General features: G+C 53.2%; 1 protein-coding gene across 1 annotated transcript in view; it reads left to right on the top strand.

The window, feature by feature from the left end:
• The window catches only part of LOC143998145 (SCO-spondin-like), a 296,161-nt gene that overhangs the window by 87,140 nt on the left and 189,664 nt on the right, over positions 1–19,357 (top strand). Inside the window, exons 30-39 of the mRNA XM_077493885.1 lie at positions 282–530; positions 685–807; positions 5,114–5,217; positions 5,301–5,532; positions 10,154–10,306; positions 15,610–15,750; positions 15,833–16,015; positions 18,108–18,258; positions 18,853–19,012; positions 19,134–19,188. Coding sequence (XP_077350011.1) covers positions 282–530; positions 685–807; positions 5,114–5,217; positions 5,301–5,532; positions 10,154–10,306; positions 15,610–15,750; positions 15,833–16,015; positions 18,108–18,258; positions 18,853–19,012; positions 19,134–19,188 — 1,551 coding nt within the window. The remainder of the gene's footprint in view (positions 1–281; positions 531–684; positions 808–5,113; positions 5,218–5,300; positions 5,533–10,153; positions 10,307–15,609; positions 15,751–15,832; positions 16,016–18,107; positions 18,259–18,852; positions 19,013–19,133; positions 19,189–19,357) is intronic.

Raw genomic sequence — 19,357 nt, 5'->3', positions numbered from 1 at the left:
CCATAGACAGCGGTGGCTGTCTTCAGGTAAATATCTCCTAAACCGTGTAGGTTTAGGAGATATTTCTTGGACCTACAGGTAAGCCTTAATCTAGGCCTTAATCTAGGCTTACCTGTAGGTCAAAGTGGTTTGTAAGGGTTTACAACCACTTTAAGCTGCCCTGACTCTCCCTGTTGAACTGATGAAGCCTGTGCCCCACACAGGAGGGATGGTGCTACCTCCTTCTTGGTGGCCCTGCTTCCCATTATCTATTCTAATCTTTCCTGTTTTTCCTTCCGCAGGTGGTGCGCCCGTCTCCCGCTGTGGCCGTTATGAGTTCCGCTGCGGCAGTGGCGAATGTAGGCCCCGCGGCTGGCTCTGCGATAACGAGGTGGACTGTATGGACGGCAGCGATGAAGATGATTGTAACAGGAGCTGTGATCTGGACCACTTCAAGTGCTCGCTGAGCGGGGAGTGTGTGGGGTACAGCCAACTGTGCGACGGGGTCCCGCACTGCCGAGACCAATCAGACGAGAGCATGGACAACTGCGGTAAGTCACATGACCATGATATCATAGTGACATCCCAGCATAAAATTGAGAACAGATGTAATAATGGAAGTCTGAGGTGTCCTGTCTGGTGTAACCAATCACAGTAATCCTGGAGGTTCCGGATTAGTGATATTCTTTACATTTCTATTGACAGGTTCCACTCAGATCCCGCCCTGCCCCGGGCACTTCATCTGCGCTAACAGGATGTGTGTGAACATCTCCCTGGTATGTGATGGAGCTCCAGACTGCCCACAGGGAGAGGATGAGAAGACATGCGGTGAGATTTGGGGTGTTCCCTAGAGCTGGGATGGTGGTGATATGGGGGGTGGGTTGGTGACTCTGGTAATGGTTTGGAAAGATGAGGGGGTGGGTTGGTGACTCTGGTAACAGTTTGGTGGTGAGATGGTGGAAGTGGGTTGGTGACTCTGGTAAGGGTTTGAAAAGATGAGGGGGTGGTTTGGTGACTCTGGTAACAGTTTGGTGGTGAGATGGTGGGGGTGGGTTGGTGACTCTGGCAATGGTTTAGTGGTGAGATGAGGGGGGTGGTTTGGTGACTCTGGTAATGGTATGGTGGTGAGATTGGGGTGGGTTGGTGACTCTGGTAAAGGTTCGGTAGTGAGATGGGGGGGGTTGGTGACTCTGGTATTGCAGGGTTGGGTTCCCTGGCAGGGGTATCATTGTGGGATGGTGGGGAGGGTGCTGTTTGGTGGTGATATGAGGGCTGAAGGTCCTCCCTGATGGTGGTGAAATGTGGGGAGGAGGTTCCTGCCAATAGTATGGGGGTGAAATGTTGTAGGGAGGAGGGGGAGATCTGGGGAAGGGGTCCCTGGTGGTGGTATGGTGGTGAGATGGAGGGGTCCCTTGTGATGGTATGGTGTATAGATGTAGGGAGAAGGTCCGTGGCAATGGTATGGGGGTGAAATGCTGTAGAGGGGGTAAGATCTGAAGGAAGAGGTTACTGGTGGCGGTATAGTGGTGAAATGTGGGGAGGAGGGAGAGTTCCCTGGTGGTGAGATGGGGGGGGGGGGGTCCCAGTGGTGGTATGGCGGTGAGATGAAGGGGCCCCTTGTGGTGGTATGGTGGTGATATGGAGGGGTCACTGATGGTGTTATGGTGGTGAGATGTAGGGAGGAGGTCCCTGGCAATGGTATGGAGGTGAAATGCTGTAGAGGGGGTAAGATCTGAGGAAGAGGTCCCTGGTGGCGGTATAGTGGTGAAATGTGGGGAGGAGGGGGAGTTCCCTGGTGGTGGTATGGTGGTGAGATGGGGGGGGGGGGTCCCCAGTGGTGGCATGGTGACGAGATGGGGTTGTGGTATTCTGGTGAAATGTGGGTGGGCGGGGGAGTTCCCTGGTGGTGAGATGGGGTGGTGGTATTCTGGTCAAATGTGGGTGGGAGGGGGAGTTCCCTGGTGGTGGCATGGTCGTGAGATGGGGTAGTGGTATTCTGGTGAAATGTGGGTGGGAGGTCCCTGGTGGTGGCATGGTGGTGAGGTGGGGTGGTGGTATTCTGGTGAAATGTGGGTGGGAGGTCCCTGGTGGTGGCATGGGGGTGAGGTGGGGTGGTGATATTCTGGTGAAATGTGGGTGGGAGGTCCCTGGTGGTGGCATGGTGGTGAGGTGGGGTGATGGTATTCTGGTGAAATGTGGGTGGGAGGTCCCTGGTGGTGGCATGGTGGTGAGGTGGGGTGGTGGTATTCTGGTGAAATGTGGGTGGGAGGTCCCTGGTGGTGGCATGGGGGTGAGGTGGGGTGGTGGTATTCTGGTGAAATGTGGGTGGGAGGTCCCTGGTGGTGGCATGGTGGTGAGGTGGGGTGGTGGTATTCTGGTGAAATGTGGGTGGGAGGTCCCTGGTGGTGGCATGGGGGTGAGGTGGGGTGGTGGTATTCTGGTGAAATGTGGGTGGGAGGTCCCTGGTGGTGGCATGGTGGTGAGGTGGGGTGGTGGTATTCTGGTGAAATGTGGGTGGGAGTTCCCTGGTGGTGGCATGGTGGTGAGGTGGGGTGGTGGTATTCTGGTGAAATGTGGGTGGGAGGTCCCTGGTGGTGGCATGGTGGTGAGGTGGGGTGATGGTATTCTGGTGAAATGTGGGTGGGAGGTCCCTGGTGGTGGCATGGTGGCATGGGGGTGAGGTGGGGTGGTGGTATTCTGGTGAAATGTGGGTGGGAGGTCCCTGGTGGTGGCATGGGGGTGAGGTGGGGTGGTGATATTCTGGTGAAATGTGGGTGGGAGGTCCCTGGTGGTGGCATGGTGGTGAGGTGGGGTGATGGTATTCTGGTGAAATGTGGGTGGGAGGTCCCTGGTGGTGGCATGGTGGTGAGGTGGGGTGGTGGTATTCTGGTGAAATGTGGGTGGGAGGTCCCTGGTGGTGGCATGGGGGTGAGGTGGGGTGGTGGTATTCTGGTGAAATGTGGGTGGGAGGTCCCTGGTGGTGGCATGGTGGTGAGGTGGGGTGGTGGTATTCTGGTGAAATGTGGGTGGGAGGTCCCTGGTGGTGGCATGGGGGTGAGGTGGGGTGGTGGTATTCTGGTGAAATGTGGGTGGGAGTTCCCTGGTGGTGGCATGGTGGTGAGGTGGGGTGGTGGTATTCTGGTGAAATGTGGGTGGGAGGTCCCTGGTGGTGGCATGGTGGCATGGGGGTGAGGTGGGGTGGTGGTATTCTGGTGAAATGTGGGTGGGAGGTCCCTGGTGGTGGCATGGTGGTGAGGTGGGGTGGTGGTATTCTGGTGAAATGTGGGTGGGAGGTCCCTGGTGGTGGCATGGTGGTGAGGTGGGGTGATGGTATTCTGGTGAAATGTGGGTGGGAGGTCCCTGGTGGTGGCATGGTGGTGAGGTGGGGTGGTGGTATTCTGGTGAAATGTGGGTGGGAGGTCCCTGGTGGTGGCATGGTGGTGAGGTGGGGTGGTGGTATTCTGGTGAAATGTGGGTGGGAGGTCCCTGGTGGTGGCATGGTGGTGAGGTGGGGTGATGGTATTCTGGTGAAATGTGGGTGGGAGGTCCCTGGTGGTGGCATGGTGGTGAGGTGGGGTGGTGGTATTCTGGTGAAATGTGGGTGGGAGGTCCCTGGTGGTGGCATGGGGGTGAGGTGGGGTGGTGGTATTCTGGTGAAATGTGGGTGGGAGTTCCCTGGTGGTGGCATGGTGGTGAGGTGGGGTGGTGGTATTCTGGTGAAATGTGGGTGGGAGGTCCCTGGTGGTGGCATGGGGGTGAGGTGGGGTGGTGGTATTCTGGTGAAATGTGGGTGGGAGGTCCCTGGTGGTGGCATGGTGGTGAGGTGGGGTGATGGTATTCTGGTGAAATGTGGGTGGGAGGTCCCTGGTGGTGGCATGGGGGTGAGGTGGGGTGGTGGTATTCTGGTGAAATGTGGGTGGGAGGTCCCTGGTGGTGGCATGGTGGTGAGGTGGGGTGGTGGTATTCTGGTGAAATATGGGTGGGAGGTCCCTGGTGGTGGCATGGGGGTGAGGTGGGGTGGTGGTATTCTGGTGAAATGTGGGTGGGAGGTCCCTGGTGGTGGCATGGTGGTGAGGTGGGGTGGTGGTATTCTGGTGAAATGTGGGTGGGAGGTCCCTGGTGGTGGCATGGTGGTGAGGTGGGGTGATGGTATTCTGGTGAAATGTGGGTGGGAGTTCCCTGGTGGTGGCATGGGGGTGAGGTGGGGTGATGGTATTCTGGTGAAATGTGGGTGGGAGTTCCCTGGTGGTGGCATGGGGGTGAGGTGGGGTGGTGGTATTCTGATGAAATGTGGGGAGGAGGGGGAGTTCCCTCGTGGTGGCATGGTGGTGAGGTGGGGGGGTCCCCAGTGGTGGTATGTGGTGAGGTGGGGTGGTGGTATTCTGGTGAAATGTGGGTGGGAAGTCCCTGGTGGTGGCATGGTGGTGAGGTGGGGTGATGGTATTCTGGTGAAATGTGGGTGGGAAGTCCCTGGTGGTGGCATGGTGGTGAGGTGGGGTGATGGTATTCTGGTGAAATGTGGGTGGGAAGTCCCTGGTGGTGGCATGGTGGTGAGGTGGGGTGATGGTATTCTGGTGAAATGTGGGTGGGAGGTCCCTGGTGGTGGCATGGTGGTGAGGTGGGGTGGTGGTATTCTGGTGAAATGTGGGTGGGAGGTCCCTGGTGGTGGCATGGTGGTGAGGTGGGGTGGTGGTATTCTGGTGAAATGTGGGTGGGAAGTCCCTGGTGGTGGCATGGTGGTGAGGTGGGGTGATGGTATTCTGGTGAAATGTGGGTGGGAGGTCCATGACGATGGTGAGATGCAGAAGGTGTTCCTGGCAATGGCACAGTGTTGAGAAGTGGGGATGGGGAGTCCTTGGCATTGCTATGGTATCTATTATACTCCAGATGGAAATATGTAGGTTACATTGGTAGATCTTCTATCCTGTATGTGGGAAATGATTATTTATCTGAGGAAATGTCGGGATTATGAGTCCTGTAACCTGAGAACCGAAATGGGTCAAGTGTCACCAGAGCTTCTTCAGCACCTCCCTCACGCGTTTTGTCTCTAATGTCCGGTCCGGCGTACTTATTGTGCATCATCGGAATCCTCTCTGAGATGGATCCACCGGTAACTGATGTCTCCCTCCTGTAGAGAGAATTTTGGCGACCCTCCCCCCCTCCGTCCAGGAGAATCAGACCTCCACCATCTGCCCCGAGTACTCCTGCCCGGATGGACGATGTCTGATGTTCAAGCAGGTAGAGTGGGGACAGTCGTTTGCACGGAAGGTTCTCTGAATTTCCTCCACTTGTCCTTCATCTTCTCTCTTCTCTCTCCTCAGGTGTGTAATGGAATCTCGGATTGTGGAGAGGAGTCTTCTGGTTGGGTGGCAGCGGACGAGGGGGAATGCGGTTTCTGGAGCCCATGGGGTGGATGGAGTGAATGCAGCCAATCATGTGGTCCCGGCATGCAGACCAGGAGGAGAGTGTGCACCAATCCGACTGGAGATATCCTGAGGCAGTGCCGGGGCGAGCCAAATGAGGACCAGCAGTGCTTCTCCGTGTCCTGTCCAGGTAAGGAGTATGCCCCGCTGGGCATTGATGGGGCGCCCATGGTCATATTTGGCTCTGTCTCTCCCCGTCTTATGCTTTTCACAATATAGTGAAGGACAGGAGGAGGGTGGGTGGCAGATGGGACAATTTCTAGAGAGTTCTGGGTCCACCAGTTGGGGTAACATGAACCTGGAAGTGCGCAGTGACGTTGTGGGACTTGCTGTGGGCTCCAGGCCTCTGCTGGTCTCCTATCACTGATTGTGAATCACGCTAAACCAGCCAAGAGCAAATGAGGAGGGTGCAGCTCGCTAGTCACACTGCCCTCCCACCCAATATGAAAACACTGCACCTGGGGCAACTGCCCCTCTTACCCACCCTTGTCCCACACCCGATGCCTATTTCCTTCCTGGTGTATGATTACAATGTGGTTGGGGGAGATGAAGAACGGTGCTGAGATGGAGAGATTTTTATGTCAAGTGTTCTTGACTTATCACTTACCTCCTGGGTACAGCCCGGGGTCTGATACCCTCAGCCATTTTGTGCCTGGGTAGGTAGGTGGAGTACAGCCTGGGGCTTGACGCCCTCAGTTATTTAGTGTCCGGAAGGGCAGATGGGGTACAGCCCGGGGTCTGACACCCTCAGTCATTTTGTAGAAGAATAGAAATGGATTATTGCACAAAAAAAAAAAAAAGGAATGACAAAGTAGGTGGGGTACATCCCAGGGGCTAAAACTTTCAGTCAATTTGTGTCTAGGAGGGCAAGTGGGGTACAACTTTGGTCCTGACACCCTCGTTCATGTTGGGTCATCGCTCATTGCCTTCACTACGAGCTGAAACTGCTATTTAATGGTCCAGTCAATATGGTGGTCTTCTCAGTCATATTGTGGAAGTGCTCCGCTGTCACCCGAGTACACCGCCTGCCGAATACCCCAGACACACACACCGCCTGCCGAATACCCCAGACACACACACCGCCTGCCGAATACCCCGACACACACACCGCCTGCCGAATACCCCAGACACACACACCGCCTGCCGAATACCCCAGACACACACACCGCCTGCCGAATACCCCGACACACACACCGCCTGCCGAATACCCCAGACACACACACCGCCTGCCGAATACCCCAGACACACACACCGCCTGCCGAATACCCCGACACACACACCGCCTGCCGAATACCCCAGACACACACACCGCCTGCCGAATACCCCAGACACACACACCGCCTGCCGAATACCCCGACACACACACCGCCTGCCGAATACCCCAGACACACACACCGCCTGCCGAATACCCCAGACACACACACCGCCTGCCGAATACCCCAGACACACACACCGCCTGCAGAATACCCCAGACACACACACCGCCTGCCAAATACCCCAGACACACACACCGCCTGCCGAATACCCCAGACACACACACCGCCTGCCGAATACCCCAGACACACACACCGCCTGCCGAATACCCCAGACACACACACCGCCTGCCAAATACCCCAGACACACACACCGCCTGCCGAATACCCCAGACACACACACCGCCTGCCAAATACCCCAGACACACACACCGCCTGCAGAATACCCCAGACACACACACCGCCTGCCAAATACCCCAGACACACACACCGCCTGCCGAATACCCCAGACACACACACCGCCTGCCGAATACCCCAGACACACACACCGCCTGCAGAATACCCCGACACACACACCGCCTGCAGAATACCCCAGACACACACACCGCCTGCCGAATACCCCGACACACACACCGCCTGCAGAATACCCCAGACACACACACCGCCTGCCAAATACTCCAGACACACACACCGCCTGCCAAATACCCCAGACACACACACCGCCTGCCGAATACCCCAGACACACACACCGCCTGCCGAATACCCCAGACACACACACCGCCTGCCGAATACCCCGACACACACACCGCCTGCCGAATACCCCAGACACACACACCGCCTGCCGAATACCCCAGACACACACACCGCCTGCCGAATACCCCAGACACACACACCGCCTGCCGAATACCCCAGACACACACACCGCCTGCCAAATACCCCAGACACACACACACCGCCTGCCGAATACCCCAGACACACACACCGCCTGCCGAATACCCCAGACACACACACCGCCTGCCGAATACCCCAGACACACACACCGCCTGCCGAATACCCCAGACACACACACCGCCTGCCGAACACCCCAGACACACACACCGCCTGCCGAATACCCCAGACACACACACCACCTGCCGAATACCCCAGACACACACACCGCCTGCCGAATACCCCAGACACACACACCGCCTGCCAAATACCCCAGACACACACACCGCCTGCCGAATACCCCAGACACACACACCACCTGCCGAATACCCCAGACACACACACCGCCTGCCGAATACCCCAGACACACACACCGCCTGCCGAATACCCCAGACACACACACCGCCTGCCGAATACCCCAGACACACACACCGCCTGCCGAATACCCCGACACACACACCGCCTGCCGAATACCCCAGACACACACACCGCCTGCCGAATACCCCAGACACACACACCGCCTGCCGAATACCCCGACACACACACCGCCTGCCGAATACCCCAGACACACACACCGCCTGCCGAATACCCCAGACACACACACCGCCTGCCGAATACCCCGACACACACACCGCCTGCCGAATACCCCAGACACACACACCGCCTGCCGAATACCCCAGACACACACACCGCCTGCCGAATACCCCAGACACACACACCGCCTGCAGAATACCCCAGACACACACACCGCCTGCCAAATACCCCAGACACACACACCGCCTGCCGAATACCCCAGACACACACACCGCCTGCCGAATACCCCAGACACACACACCGCCTGCCGAATACCCCAGACACACACACCGCCTGCCAAATACCCCAGACACACACACCGCCTGCCGAATACCCCAGACACACACACCGCCTGCCAAATACCCCAGACACACACACCGCCTGCAGAATACCCCAGACACACACACCGCCTGCCAAATACCCCAGACACACACACCGCCTGCCGAATACCCCAGACACACACACCGCCTGCCGAATACCCCAGACACACACACCGCCTGCAGAATACCCCGACACACACACCGCCTGCAGAATACCCCAGACACACACACCGCCTGCCGAATACCCCGACACACACACCGCCTGCAGAATACCCCAGACACACACACCGCCTGCCAAATACTCCAGACACACACACCGCCTGCCAAATACCCCAGACACACACACCGCCTGCCGAATACCCCAGACACACACACCGCCTGCCAAATACCCCAGACACACACACCGCCTGCCGAATACCCCAGACACACACACCGCCTGCCGAATACCCCAGACACACACACCGCCTGCCGAATACCCCAGACACACACACCGCCTGCCGAATACCCCAGACACACACACCGCCTGCCGAATACCCCAGACACACACACCGCCTGCCAAATACCCCAGACACACACACCGCCTGCCGAATACCCCAGACACACACACCGCCTGCCGAATACCCCAGACACACACACCGCCTGCAGAATACCCCGACACACACACCGCCTGCAGAATACCCCAGACACACACACCGCCTGCCAAATACCCCAGACACACACACCGCCTGCCGAATACCCCAGACACACACACCGCCTGCCGAATACCCCAGACACACACACCGCCTGCAGAATACCCCAGACACACACACCGCCTGCCGAATACCCCAGACACACACACCGCCTGCAGAATACCCCAGACACACACACCGCCTGCAGAATACCCCAGACACACACACCGCCTGCCAAATACTCCAGACACACACACCGCCTGCCAAATACCCCAGACACACACACCGCCTGCCGAATACCCCAGACACACACACCGCCTGCCAAATACCCCAGACACACACACCGCCTGCCGAATACCCCAGACACACACACCGCCTGCCGAATACCCCAGACACACACACCGCCTGCCGAATACCCCAGACACACACACCGCCTGCCGAATACCCCAGACACACACACCGCCTGCCGAATACCCCAGACACACACACCGCCTGCCAAATACCCCAGACACACACACCGCCTGCCGAATACCCCAGACACACACACCGCCTGCCGAATACCCCGACACACACACCGCCTGCCGAATACCCCAGACACACACACCGCCTGCCGAATACCCCAGACACACACACCGCCTGCCGAATACCCCAGACACACACACCGCCTGCCAAATACCCCAGACACACACACCGCCTGCCAAATACCCCAGACACACACACCGCCTGCCGAATACCCCAGACACACACACCGCCTGCCGAATACCCCGACACACACACCGCCTGCCGAATACCCCAGACACACACACCGCCTGCAGAATACCCCAGACACACACACCGCCTGCCAAATACCCCAGACACACACACCGCCTGCCGAATACCCCGACACACACACCGCCTGCCGAATACCCCGACACACACACCGCGAATGTTCAATAAGATGAGCTTTATTGTTCCGTATAGATGACATCTTCCATCCTTTGACTCTTCTTGTCCTCGTTGTCTCTCGGCAGTGGACGGTTCCTGGACTGAATGGACAACGTGGTCAAACTGTACCCAAGACTGCAGCGGGGTGGTGATCCGCCGAAGGGAGTGCACCCCACCACAAAACGGGGGGCGCCACTGCTCGGAGCTTCCACAATCCTCACCTGTATCTCTGGAGATTGGTAAGATGGGTTGAGGCGTTGGTGAGGAGGATTCTGGGAAGAACTTTCATCATCATCATCATCATCTATGGTGATCGCATCCCTCATCATCATCATCACCATCCATAGTGATCATATCCCTCCTCATCATCATCATCATCATCATCATCATCATCTATGGTGATCATACCCCTCATCATCATCATTACCATCATCATCCATAGTGATCATATCCCTCATCATCATCATCATCTATGGTGATCATATCCCTCATCATCATCATCATCATCCATAGTGATCATACCCCTCATCATCATCATCATCCATGGTGATCATATCCCTCATCATCATCATCTATGGTGATAATACTCCTCATCATCATCATCTATGGTGATCATATTCCTCATCATCATCCATGGTGATCATATTCCTCATCATCATCATCCATGGTGATCATATTCCTCATCATCATCATCCATGTTGATCATATTGCTCATCTTCTTCATCCATGGTGATCATATTCCTCCTCATCATCATCCATGGTGATCATATTCCTCATCATCATCATCCATGGTGATCATATTCCTCATCATCATCATCCATGGTGATCATATTCCTCATCATCATCATCCATGGTGATCATATTCCTCATCATCATCATCATCCATGGTGATCATATTCCTCATCATCATCATCATCCATGGTGATCATATTCCTCATCATCATCATCATCATCCATGGTGATCATATTCCTCCTCCTCATCATCCATGGTGATCATATTCCTCATCATCATCATCCATGGTGATCATATTCCTCATCATCATCATCCATGGTGATCATATTCCTCATCATCTTCATCCATGGTGATCATATTCCTCATCATCATCATCATCATCATCATCCATGGTGATCATATTCCTCCTCATCATCATCCATGGTGATCATATTCCTCCTCATCTTCATGCATGGTGATCATATTCCTCCTCATCTTCATCCATGGTGATCATATTCCTCCTCATCATCATCCATGGTGATCATATTCCTCCTCATCTTCATCCATGGTGATCATATTCCTCCTCATCTTCATGCATGGTGATCATATTCCTCCTCATCATCATCCATGGTGATCATATTCCTCCTCATCTTCATCCATGGTGATCATATTCCTCCTCATCTTCATGCATGGTGATCATATTCCTCCTCATCATCATCCATGGTGATCATATTCCTCCTCATCTTCATCCATGGTGATCATATTCCTCCTCATCTTCATGCATGTTGATCATATTCCTCCTCATCATCATCCATGGTTATCATATTCCTCCTCATTATCATCCATGGTGATCATATTCCTCCTCATCTTCATGCATGGTGATCATATTCCTCCTCATCATCATCCATGGTGATCATATTCCTCCTCATCTTCATCCATGGTGATCATATTCCTCCTCATCTTCATGCATGGTGATCATATTCCTCCTCATCATCATCCATGGTGATCATATTCCTCCTCATCTTCATCCATGGTGATCATATTCCTCCTCATCTTCATGCATGTTGATCATATTCCTCCTCATCATCATCCATGGTGATCATATTCCTCCTCATCATCATCCATGGTGATCATATTCCTCCTCATCATCATCCATGGTGATCATATTCCTCCTCCTCATCTTCATGCATGGTGATCATATTCCTCCTCCTCATCTTCATGCATGGTGATCATATTCCTCCTCATCTTCATCCATGGTGATCATATTCCTCCTCATCTTCATCCATGGTGATCATATTCCTCCTCCTCATCTTCATGCATGGTGATCATATTCCTCCTCATCTTCATCCATGGTGATCATATTCCTCCTCATCTTCATCCATGGTGATCATATTCCTCCTCATCATCATCCATGGTGATCATATTCCTCCTCATCATCATCCATGGTGATCATATTCCTCCTCATCTTCATCCATGGTGATCATATTCCTCCTCATCTTCATGCATGGTGATCATATTCCTCCTCATCATCATCCATGGTGATCATATTCCTCCTCATCATCATCCATGGTGATCATATTCCTCCTCATCATCATCCATGGTGATCATATTCCTCCTCCTCATCTTCATGCATGGTGATCATATTCCTCCTCCTCATCTTCATGCATGGTGATCATATTCCTCCTCATCTTCATCCATGGTGATCATATTCCTCCTCATCTTCATCCATGGTGATCATATTCCTCCTCCTCATCTTCATGCATGGTGATCATATTCCTCCTCATCTTCATCCATGGTGATCATATTCCTCCTCATCTTCATCCATGGTGATCATATTCCTCCTCATCATCATCCATGGTGATCATATTCCTCCTCATCATCATCCATGGTGATCATATTCCTCCTCATCTTCATGCATGTTGATCATATTCCTCCTCATCATCATCCATGGTGATCATATTCCTCCTCATCTTCATCCATGGTGATCATATTCCTCCTCATCTTCATGCATGGTGATCATATTCCTCCTCATCATCATCCATGGTGATCATATTCCTCCTCATCATCATCCATGGTGATCATATTCCTCCTCATCTTCATCCATGGTGATCATATTCCTCCTCATCATCATCCATGGTGATCATATTCCTCCTCATCTTCATCCATGGTGATCATATTCCTCCTCATCATCATCCATGGTGATCATATTCCTCCTCATCATCATCCATGGTGATCATATTCCTCCTCATCTTCATCCATGGTGATCATATTCCTCCTCATCTTCATGCATGGTGATCATATTCCTCCTCATCATCATCCATGGTGATCATATTCCTCCTCATCATCATCCATGGTGATCATATTCCTCCTCATCTTCATCCATGGTGATCATATTCCTCCTCATCATCATCCATGGTGATCATATTCCTCCTCATCTTCATCCATGGTGATCATATTCCTCCTCATCATCATCCATGGTGATCATATTCCTCCTCATCATCATCCATGGTGATCATATTCCTCCTCATCTTCATCCATGGTGATCATATTCCTCCTCATCATCATCCATGGTGATCATATTCCTCCTCATCTTCATCCATGGTGATCATATTCCTCCTCATCTTCATGCATGGTGATCATATTCCTCCTCATCATCATCCATGGTGATCATATTCCTCCTCATCTTCATCCATGGTGATCATATTCCTCCTCATCTTCATCCATGGTGATCATATTCCTCCTCCTCATCTTCATGCATGGTGATCATATTCCTCCTCATCTTCATCCATGGTGATCATATTCCTCCTCATCTTCATCCATGGTGATCATATTCCTCCTCATCATCATCCATGGTGATCATATTCCTCCTCATCATCATCCATGGTGATCATATTCCTCCTCATCTTCATCCATGGTGATCATATTCCTCCTCATCATCATCCATGGTGATCATATTCCTCCTCATCTTCATCCATGGTGATCATATTCCTCCTCATCTTCATGCATGGTGATCATATTCCTCCTCATCATCATCCATGGTGATCATATTCCTCCTCATCATCATCCATGGTGATCATATTCCTCCTCATCATCATCCATGGTGATCATATTCCTCCTCATCTTCATCCATGGTGATCATATTCCTCCTCATCTTCATCCATGGTGATCATATTCCTCCTCATCATCATCCATGGTGATCATATTCCTCCTCATCTTCATCCATGGTGATCATATTCCTCCTCATCATCATCCATGGTGATCATATTCCTCCTCATCTTCATCCATGGTGATCATATTCCTCCTCATCTTCATGCATGGTGATCATATTCCTCCTCATCATCATCCATGGTGATCATATTCCTCCTCATCTTCATCCATGGTGATCATATTCCTCCTCATCTTCATGCATGGTGATCATATTCCTCCTCATCATCATCCATGGTGATCATATTCCTCCTCATCTTCATCCATGGTGATCATATTCCTCCTCATCTTCATGCATGGTGATCATATTCCTCCTCATCATCATCCATGGTGATCATATTCCTCCTCATCTTCATCCATGGTGATCATATTCCTCCTCATCTTCATGCATGTTGATCATATTCCTCCTCATCATCATCCATGTTGATCATATTCCTCCTCATTATCATCCATGGTGATCATATTCCTCCTCATCTTCATGCATGGTGATCATATTCCTCCTCATCATCATCCATGGTGATCATATTCCTCCTCATCTTCATCCATGGTGATCATATTCCTCCTCATCTTCATGCATGGTGATCATATTCCTCCTCATCATCATCCATGGTGATCATATTCCTCCTCATCTTCATCCATGGTGATCATATTCCTCCTCATCTTCATGCATGTTGATCATATTCCTCCTCATCATCATCCATGGTGATCATATTCCTCCTCATCATCATCCATGGTGATCATATTCCTCCTCATCATCATCCATGGTGATCATATTCCTCCTCCTCATCTTCATGCATGGTGATCATATTCCTCCTCCTCATCTTCATGCATGGTGATCATATTCCTCCTCATCTTCATCCATGGTGATCATATTCCTCCTCATCTTCATGCATGGTGATCATATTCCTCCTCCTCATCTTCATGCATGGTGATCATATTCCTCCTCATCTTCATCCATGGTGATCATATTCCTCCTCATCTTCATCCATGGTGATCATATTCCTCCTCATCATCATCCATGGTGATCATATTCCTCCTCATCATCATCCATGGTGATCATATTCCTCCTCATCTTCATCCATGGTGATCATATTCCTCCTCATCTTCATGCATGGTGATCATATTCCTCCTCATCATCATCCATGGTGATCATATTCCTCCTCATCATCATCCATGGTGATCATATTCCTCCTCATCTTCATCCATGGTGATCATATTCCTCCTCATCTTCATGCATGGTGATCATATTCCTCCTCATCATCATCCATGGTGATCATATTCCTCCTCATCTTCATCCATGGTGATCATATTCCTCCTCATCTTCATGCATGGTGATCATATTCCTCCTCATCATCATCCATGGTGATCATATTCCTCCTCATCTTCATGCATGGTGATCATATTCCTCCTCATCTTCATGCATGGTGATCCCGTTCATCGTCTCTTCTCTGTGGAGAATGATTCCGTTCCTCGTGTTCTCGGGCCGTTTGGTCCACACGGAGAGGTTCCTCCATCAGATCTTCTGAACCCCAAGTGATGGACAATCCTTCCACATTTCTCATATGAATCTGGACTCTTCCATGTAAGAGGCGGGGGAGGGAATGACGATTTGTGATTTCCCTGCAGATGTGTGTCGACAAGATGGCTGCCCGGAGTCTCCGCCTTGTCCCGCCGATCTTCAGCATAAGCCGTGTGCCCCGTGTCCCCAGACCTGCTCAGATCTGACCAATAGGAGGACCTGCCATGGCGATGAGCTCTGCGCTCCGGGTAAGACGATGAAAGGAGCCGCCTGTGATCTGTGTGGTGCCACCTCTGTGCTGCTCATCGCTCTCCTCATTTCTCCTTCCAGGCTGCTGGTGCCCCGATGGGCTCCTGATGGACAATATGAATCACTGTGTGCGTCCAGAGGAGTGCCCCTGTGACGTGGAGGGCGCCACCTACTGGCCCGGCCAACTGGTCAAAGCCAACTGTCAGATCTGCACCTGCCAGGAGGGTCAGATGAAACAGTGCCGGCCAAACCCGGAGTGTACCGGTCAGTGCTCAGCAAAGTGCCCTCTACTGCCGGGGGCTGGGGGGTAGCGGCAGTGCCAGGGCAAGGTCCTCTGGAGCCCAGGGCAACATGCCAAACTGCACACCCCTCAAGATGTATGAGCATTACGTGTCAGCAAAAATCCCCCCCCCCAAAAAAAAATATTGAGCACTAATCTGCATGCTTACCCCCCCCCCCCTGCTGAAATCCCCCCTCGCAGCGCATATCTTTGCCCCCCCTAATCCCTCTAACACAAATGCCCCTCTACCAAAAAAGTCACCCCCCTAGCACAAATCCTCTACTCCTCAAATTTCCCCTCTAAGTACACATCCCCTCCCCCCACTCCATATCCCCCCTCCTAGCACAAATCCACCCCTCAAATTCCCTCCTAGCACAAATCCCCCCAATCAAAAATGGCCCTTCCAAGCAAATCCTGCTCCCCCCCCCCCTCAAATTTCCCCTCCTAGCATAAATCCCCTCCAAACAAAACTTTCCCCTCCTATCACAAGTCTCCTCCCCCTTCACCTCTTCTAGCACAAACCCCCCCCCAAATCTCCCTTTCTAGTACAAATCCCCCCCCCCCACTCTTAGCAATTCCCCCCATTCCACCCCCCAAATTGATCCTCCCAACACAAATCCCCTCCCCCTCAATTTCCCCTTCCACCCCCCCCCTCACATAAAACCACAGTGCCCAGGGCAGCCGTCCCTCCTGCCCACCCCTTGTCCCGGTCCTGGGTAACAGGATAGAACACTCTCTTGTTGGGTCCTGTGGTAGTCTCTTAGTTCCTTGCATTGTGTAGCAGTTTCTGGTAGTGTGACATCACTGATGTGTTGGGGGTGCAAGGTACGTGTAAGGGGTGTGGGGTACGTGTAAGGGGGTGCGGGGTACATGTAAGGGGGTGCGGGGTACGTGTAATGGGGTGCGGGGTACGTGTAAGGGGGTGCGGGGTACGTGTAAGAGGGTGTGGGGTACATGTAAGAGGGTGTGGGGTACGTGTAAGAGGGTGTGGGGTAAGTGTAAGGGGGTGTGGGATACATGTAAGGGGGTGCGGGGTACGTGTAAGGGGGTGCGGGGTACGTGTAAGGGGGTGTGGGATACATGTAAGGGGGTGCGGGGTACGTGTAAGGGGGTGCGGGGTACGTGTAAGGGGGTGTGGGGTACGTGTAAAGGGGGTGTGGGGTACATGTAAGGGGGTGTGGGGTGCGTGTAAGGGGGTGCAGGGTACGTGTAAGGGGGTGTGGGGTACATGTAAGAGGGTGTGGGGTACGTGTAAGAGGGTGTGGGGTACATGTAAGAGGGTGTGGGGTACGTGTAAGAGGGTGTGGGGTACGTGTAAGAGGGTGTGGGGTACGTGTAAGAGGGTGTGGGGTACGTGTAAGGGGGTGTGGGGTACGTGTAAGGGGGTGTGGGGTACGTGTAAGAGGGTGTGGGGTACGTGTAAGAGGGTGTGGGGTACGTGTAAGAGGGTGTGGGGTACGTGTAAGGGGGTGTGGGGTACATGTAAGAGGGTGTGGGGTACGTGTAAGAGGGTGTGGGGTACATGTAAGAGGGTGTGGGGTACGTGTAAGAGGGTGTGGGGTACGTGTAAGGGGGTGTGGGGTACATGTAAGAGGGTGTGGGGTACGTGTAAGAGGGTGTGGGGTACATGTAAGAGGGTGTGGGGTACGTGTAAGAGGGTGTGGGGTACGTGTAAGAGGGTGTGGGGTACGTGTAAGAGGGTGTGGGGTACGTGTAAGGGGGTGTGGGGTACGTGTAAGGGGGTGTGGGGTACGTGTAAGAGGGTGTGGGGTACGTGTAAGAGGGTGTGGGGTACGTGTAAGAGGGTGTGGGGTACGTGTAAGGGGGTGTGGGGTACATGTAAGAGGGTGTGGGGTACGTGTAAGGGGGTGTGGGGTACGTGTAAGAGGGTGTGGGGTACGTGTAAGAGGGTGTGGGGTACGTGTAAGAGGGTGTGGGGTACGTGTAAGAGGGTGTGGGGTACATGTAAGAGGGTGTGGGGTACGTGTAAGAGGGTGTGGGGTACGTGTAAGGGGGGAGTCTACAGGAACCATCCCCCATACACTGTATATGATGATTGTACGTCTGTATTTGTAGTGAACTGTGGCTGGTCGGCCTGGTCACCCTGGGGTGAGTGTCTGGGCCCATGTGGGGTGCAGAGCATCCAGTGGTCTTTCCGTAGCCCCAACAATCCCAGCAAACATGGCAATGGGAAGCAGTGCCGTGGAATCTACCGGAAGGCCCGCAGGTGAGTGGAGGTGTCGCCATGGAGAGGTGTCAATGTGAGAGGAGGAGCCACCATGGGGAGGGGTCAGTGTGAGAGGAGGGGCCACCACAGTGATGTCTGTGTGAGAGGAGGGGCCACCATGGGGAGGGGTCAGTGTGAGAGGAGGGGCCACCACAGTGATGTGTCTGTGTGAGAGGAGGGGCCACCATGGGGAGGGGTCAGTGTGAGAGGAGGGGCCACCACAGTGATGTCTGTGTGAGAGGAGGGGCCACCACAGTGATATGTGAATGTGAGAGGAGGGGCCACCACAGTGATGTGTCTGTGTGAGAGGAGGAGCCACCATGGGGAGTGGTCAGTGTGAGAGGAGGGGCCACCATGGGGAGTGGTCAGTGTGAGAGGAGGGGCCACCACAGTGATGTGTCTGTGTGAGAGGAGGGGCCACCACAAGGCGGAGTCAGTGTGAGAGGAGGTGCCACCATGGCAAGGGGTCAGTGTAAGAGGAGGGGCCGTACAGGGCGAGGTGTTGGGGGTAGTTGTACGGTTGATGCATAGTACCTCCAGATCCCTCTGTATTCTTTGCCCCCTGACAGAATTATCTCCCCTCTTTAATTGCAGGTGTCAGACGGAGCCGTGTGAGGCGTGTACACACCACGGGAAGACATACAGCACCGGTGAACGTTGGAGGTCTGGAGAATGCCATGTGTGCCAATGTCTGCCCAGCCTGAGTGTACAATGCTCCCAATTCTGCCAGTTCACTAATGTGGGGTGCCCCAAGGTGAGATCTATAGTACCGTACGGCCTGTAGAGGTGTCATCATCCGTTATATAATGCATGCAGTAACCCATAGCAACCAGTTAGCATTCTCCACCCACAAGCCTGTGCTCCATCTCTTGCAGGGTCAGTTCCTGGTGGAGGGCGCGGGGGACACCTGCTGCCATTGTTCAGAGACAGGTGAGTGAATGTCCATCCACCGCCATGATAAATGGCCCCGCCTCCTTCTACATAAATAGTAAATATGAGATCACAGCTGGATTTATTAGTTGGGTATAAATGAACGGAATACACATTATCACTTTATACTTTCTGTAGTCAGTCACTAGACCTGCAGAGGAAGCCAGCT

Source organism: Lithobates pipiens, unplaced genomic scaffold, assembly GCF_037356315.1.
Source record: "Lithobates pipiens isolate NorthernLeopardFrog02 unplaced genomic scaffold, aLitPip1_a1.2 Scaffold_19, whole genome shotgun sequence".
Lineage (NCBI taxonomy): Eukaryota > Metazoa > Chordata > Amphibia > Anura > Ranidae > Lithobates > Lithobates pipiens.
The sequence above is the reverse complement of the archived record's forward strand: the minus strand, read 5'-3'. Positions and strand labels throughout refer to the sequence as shown.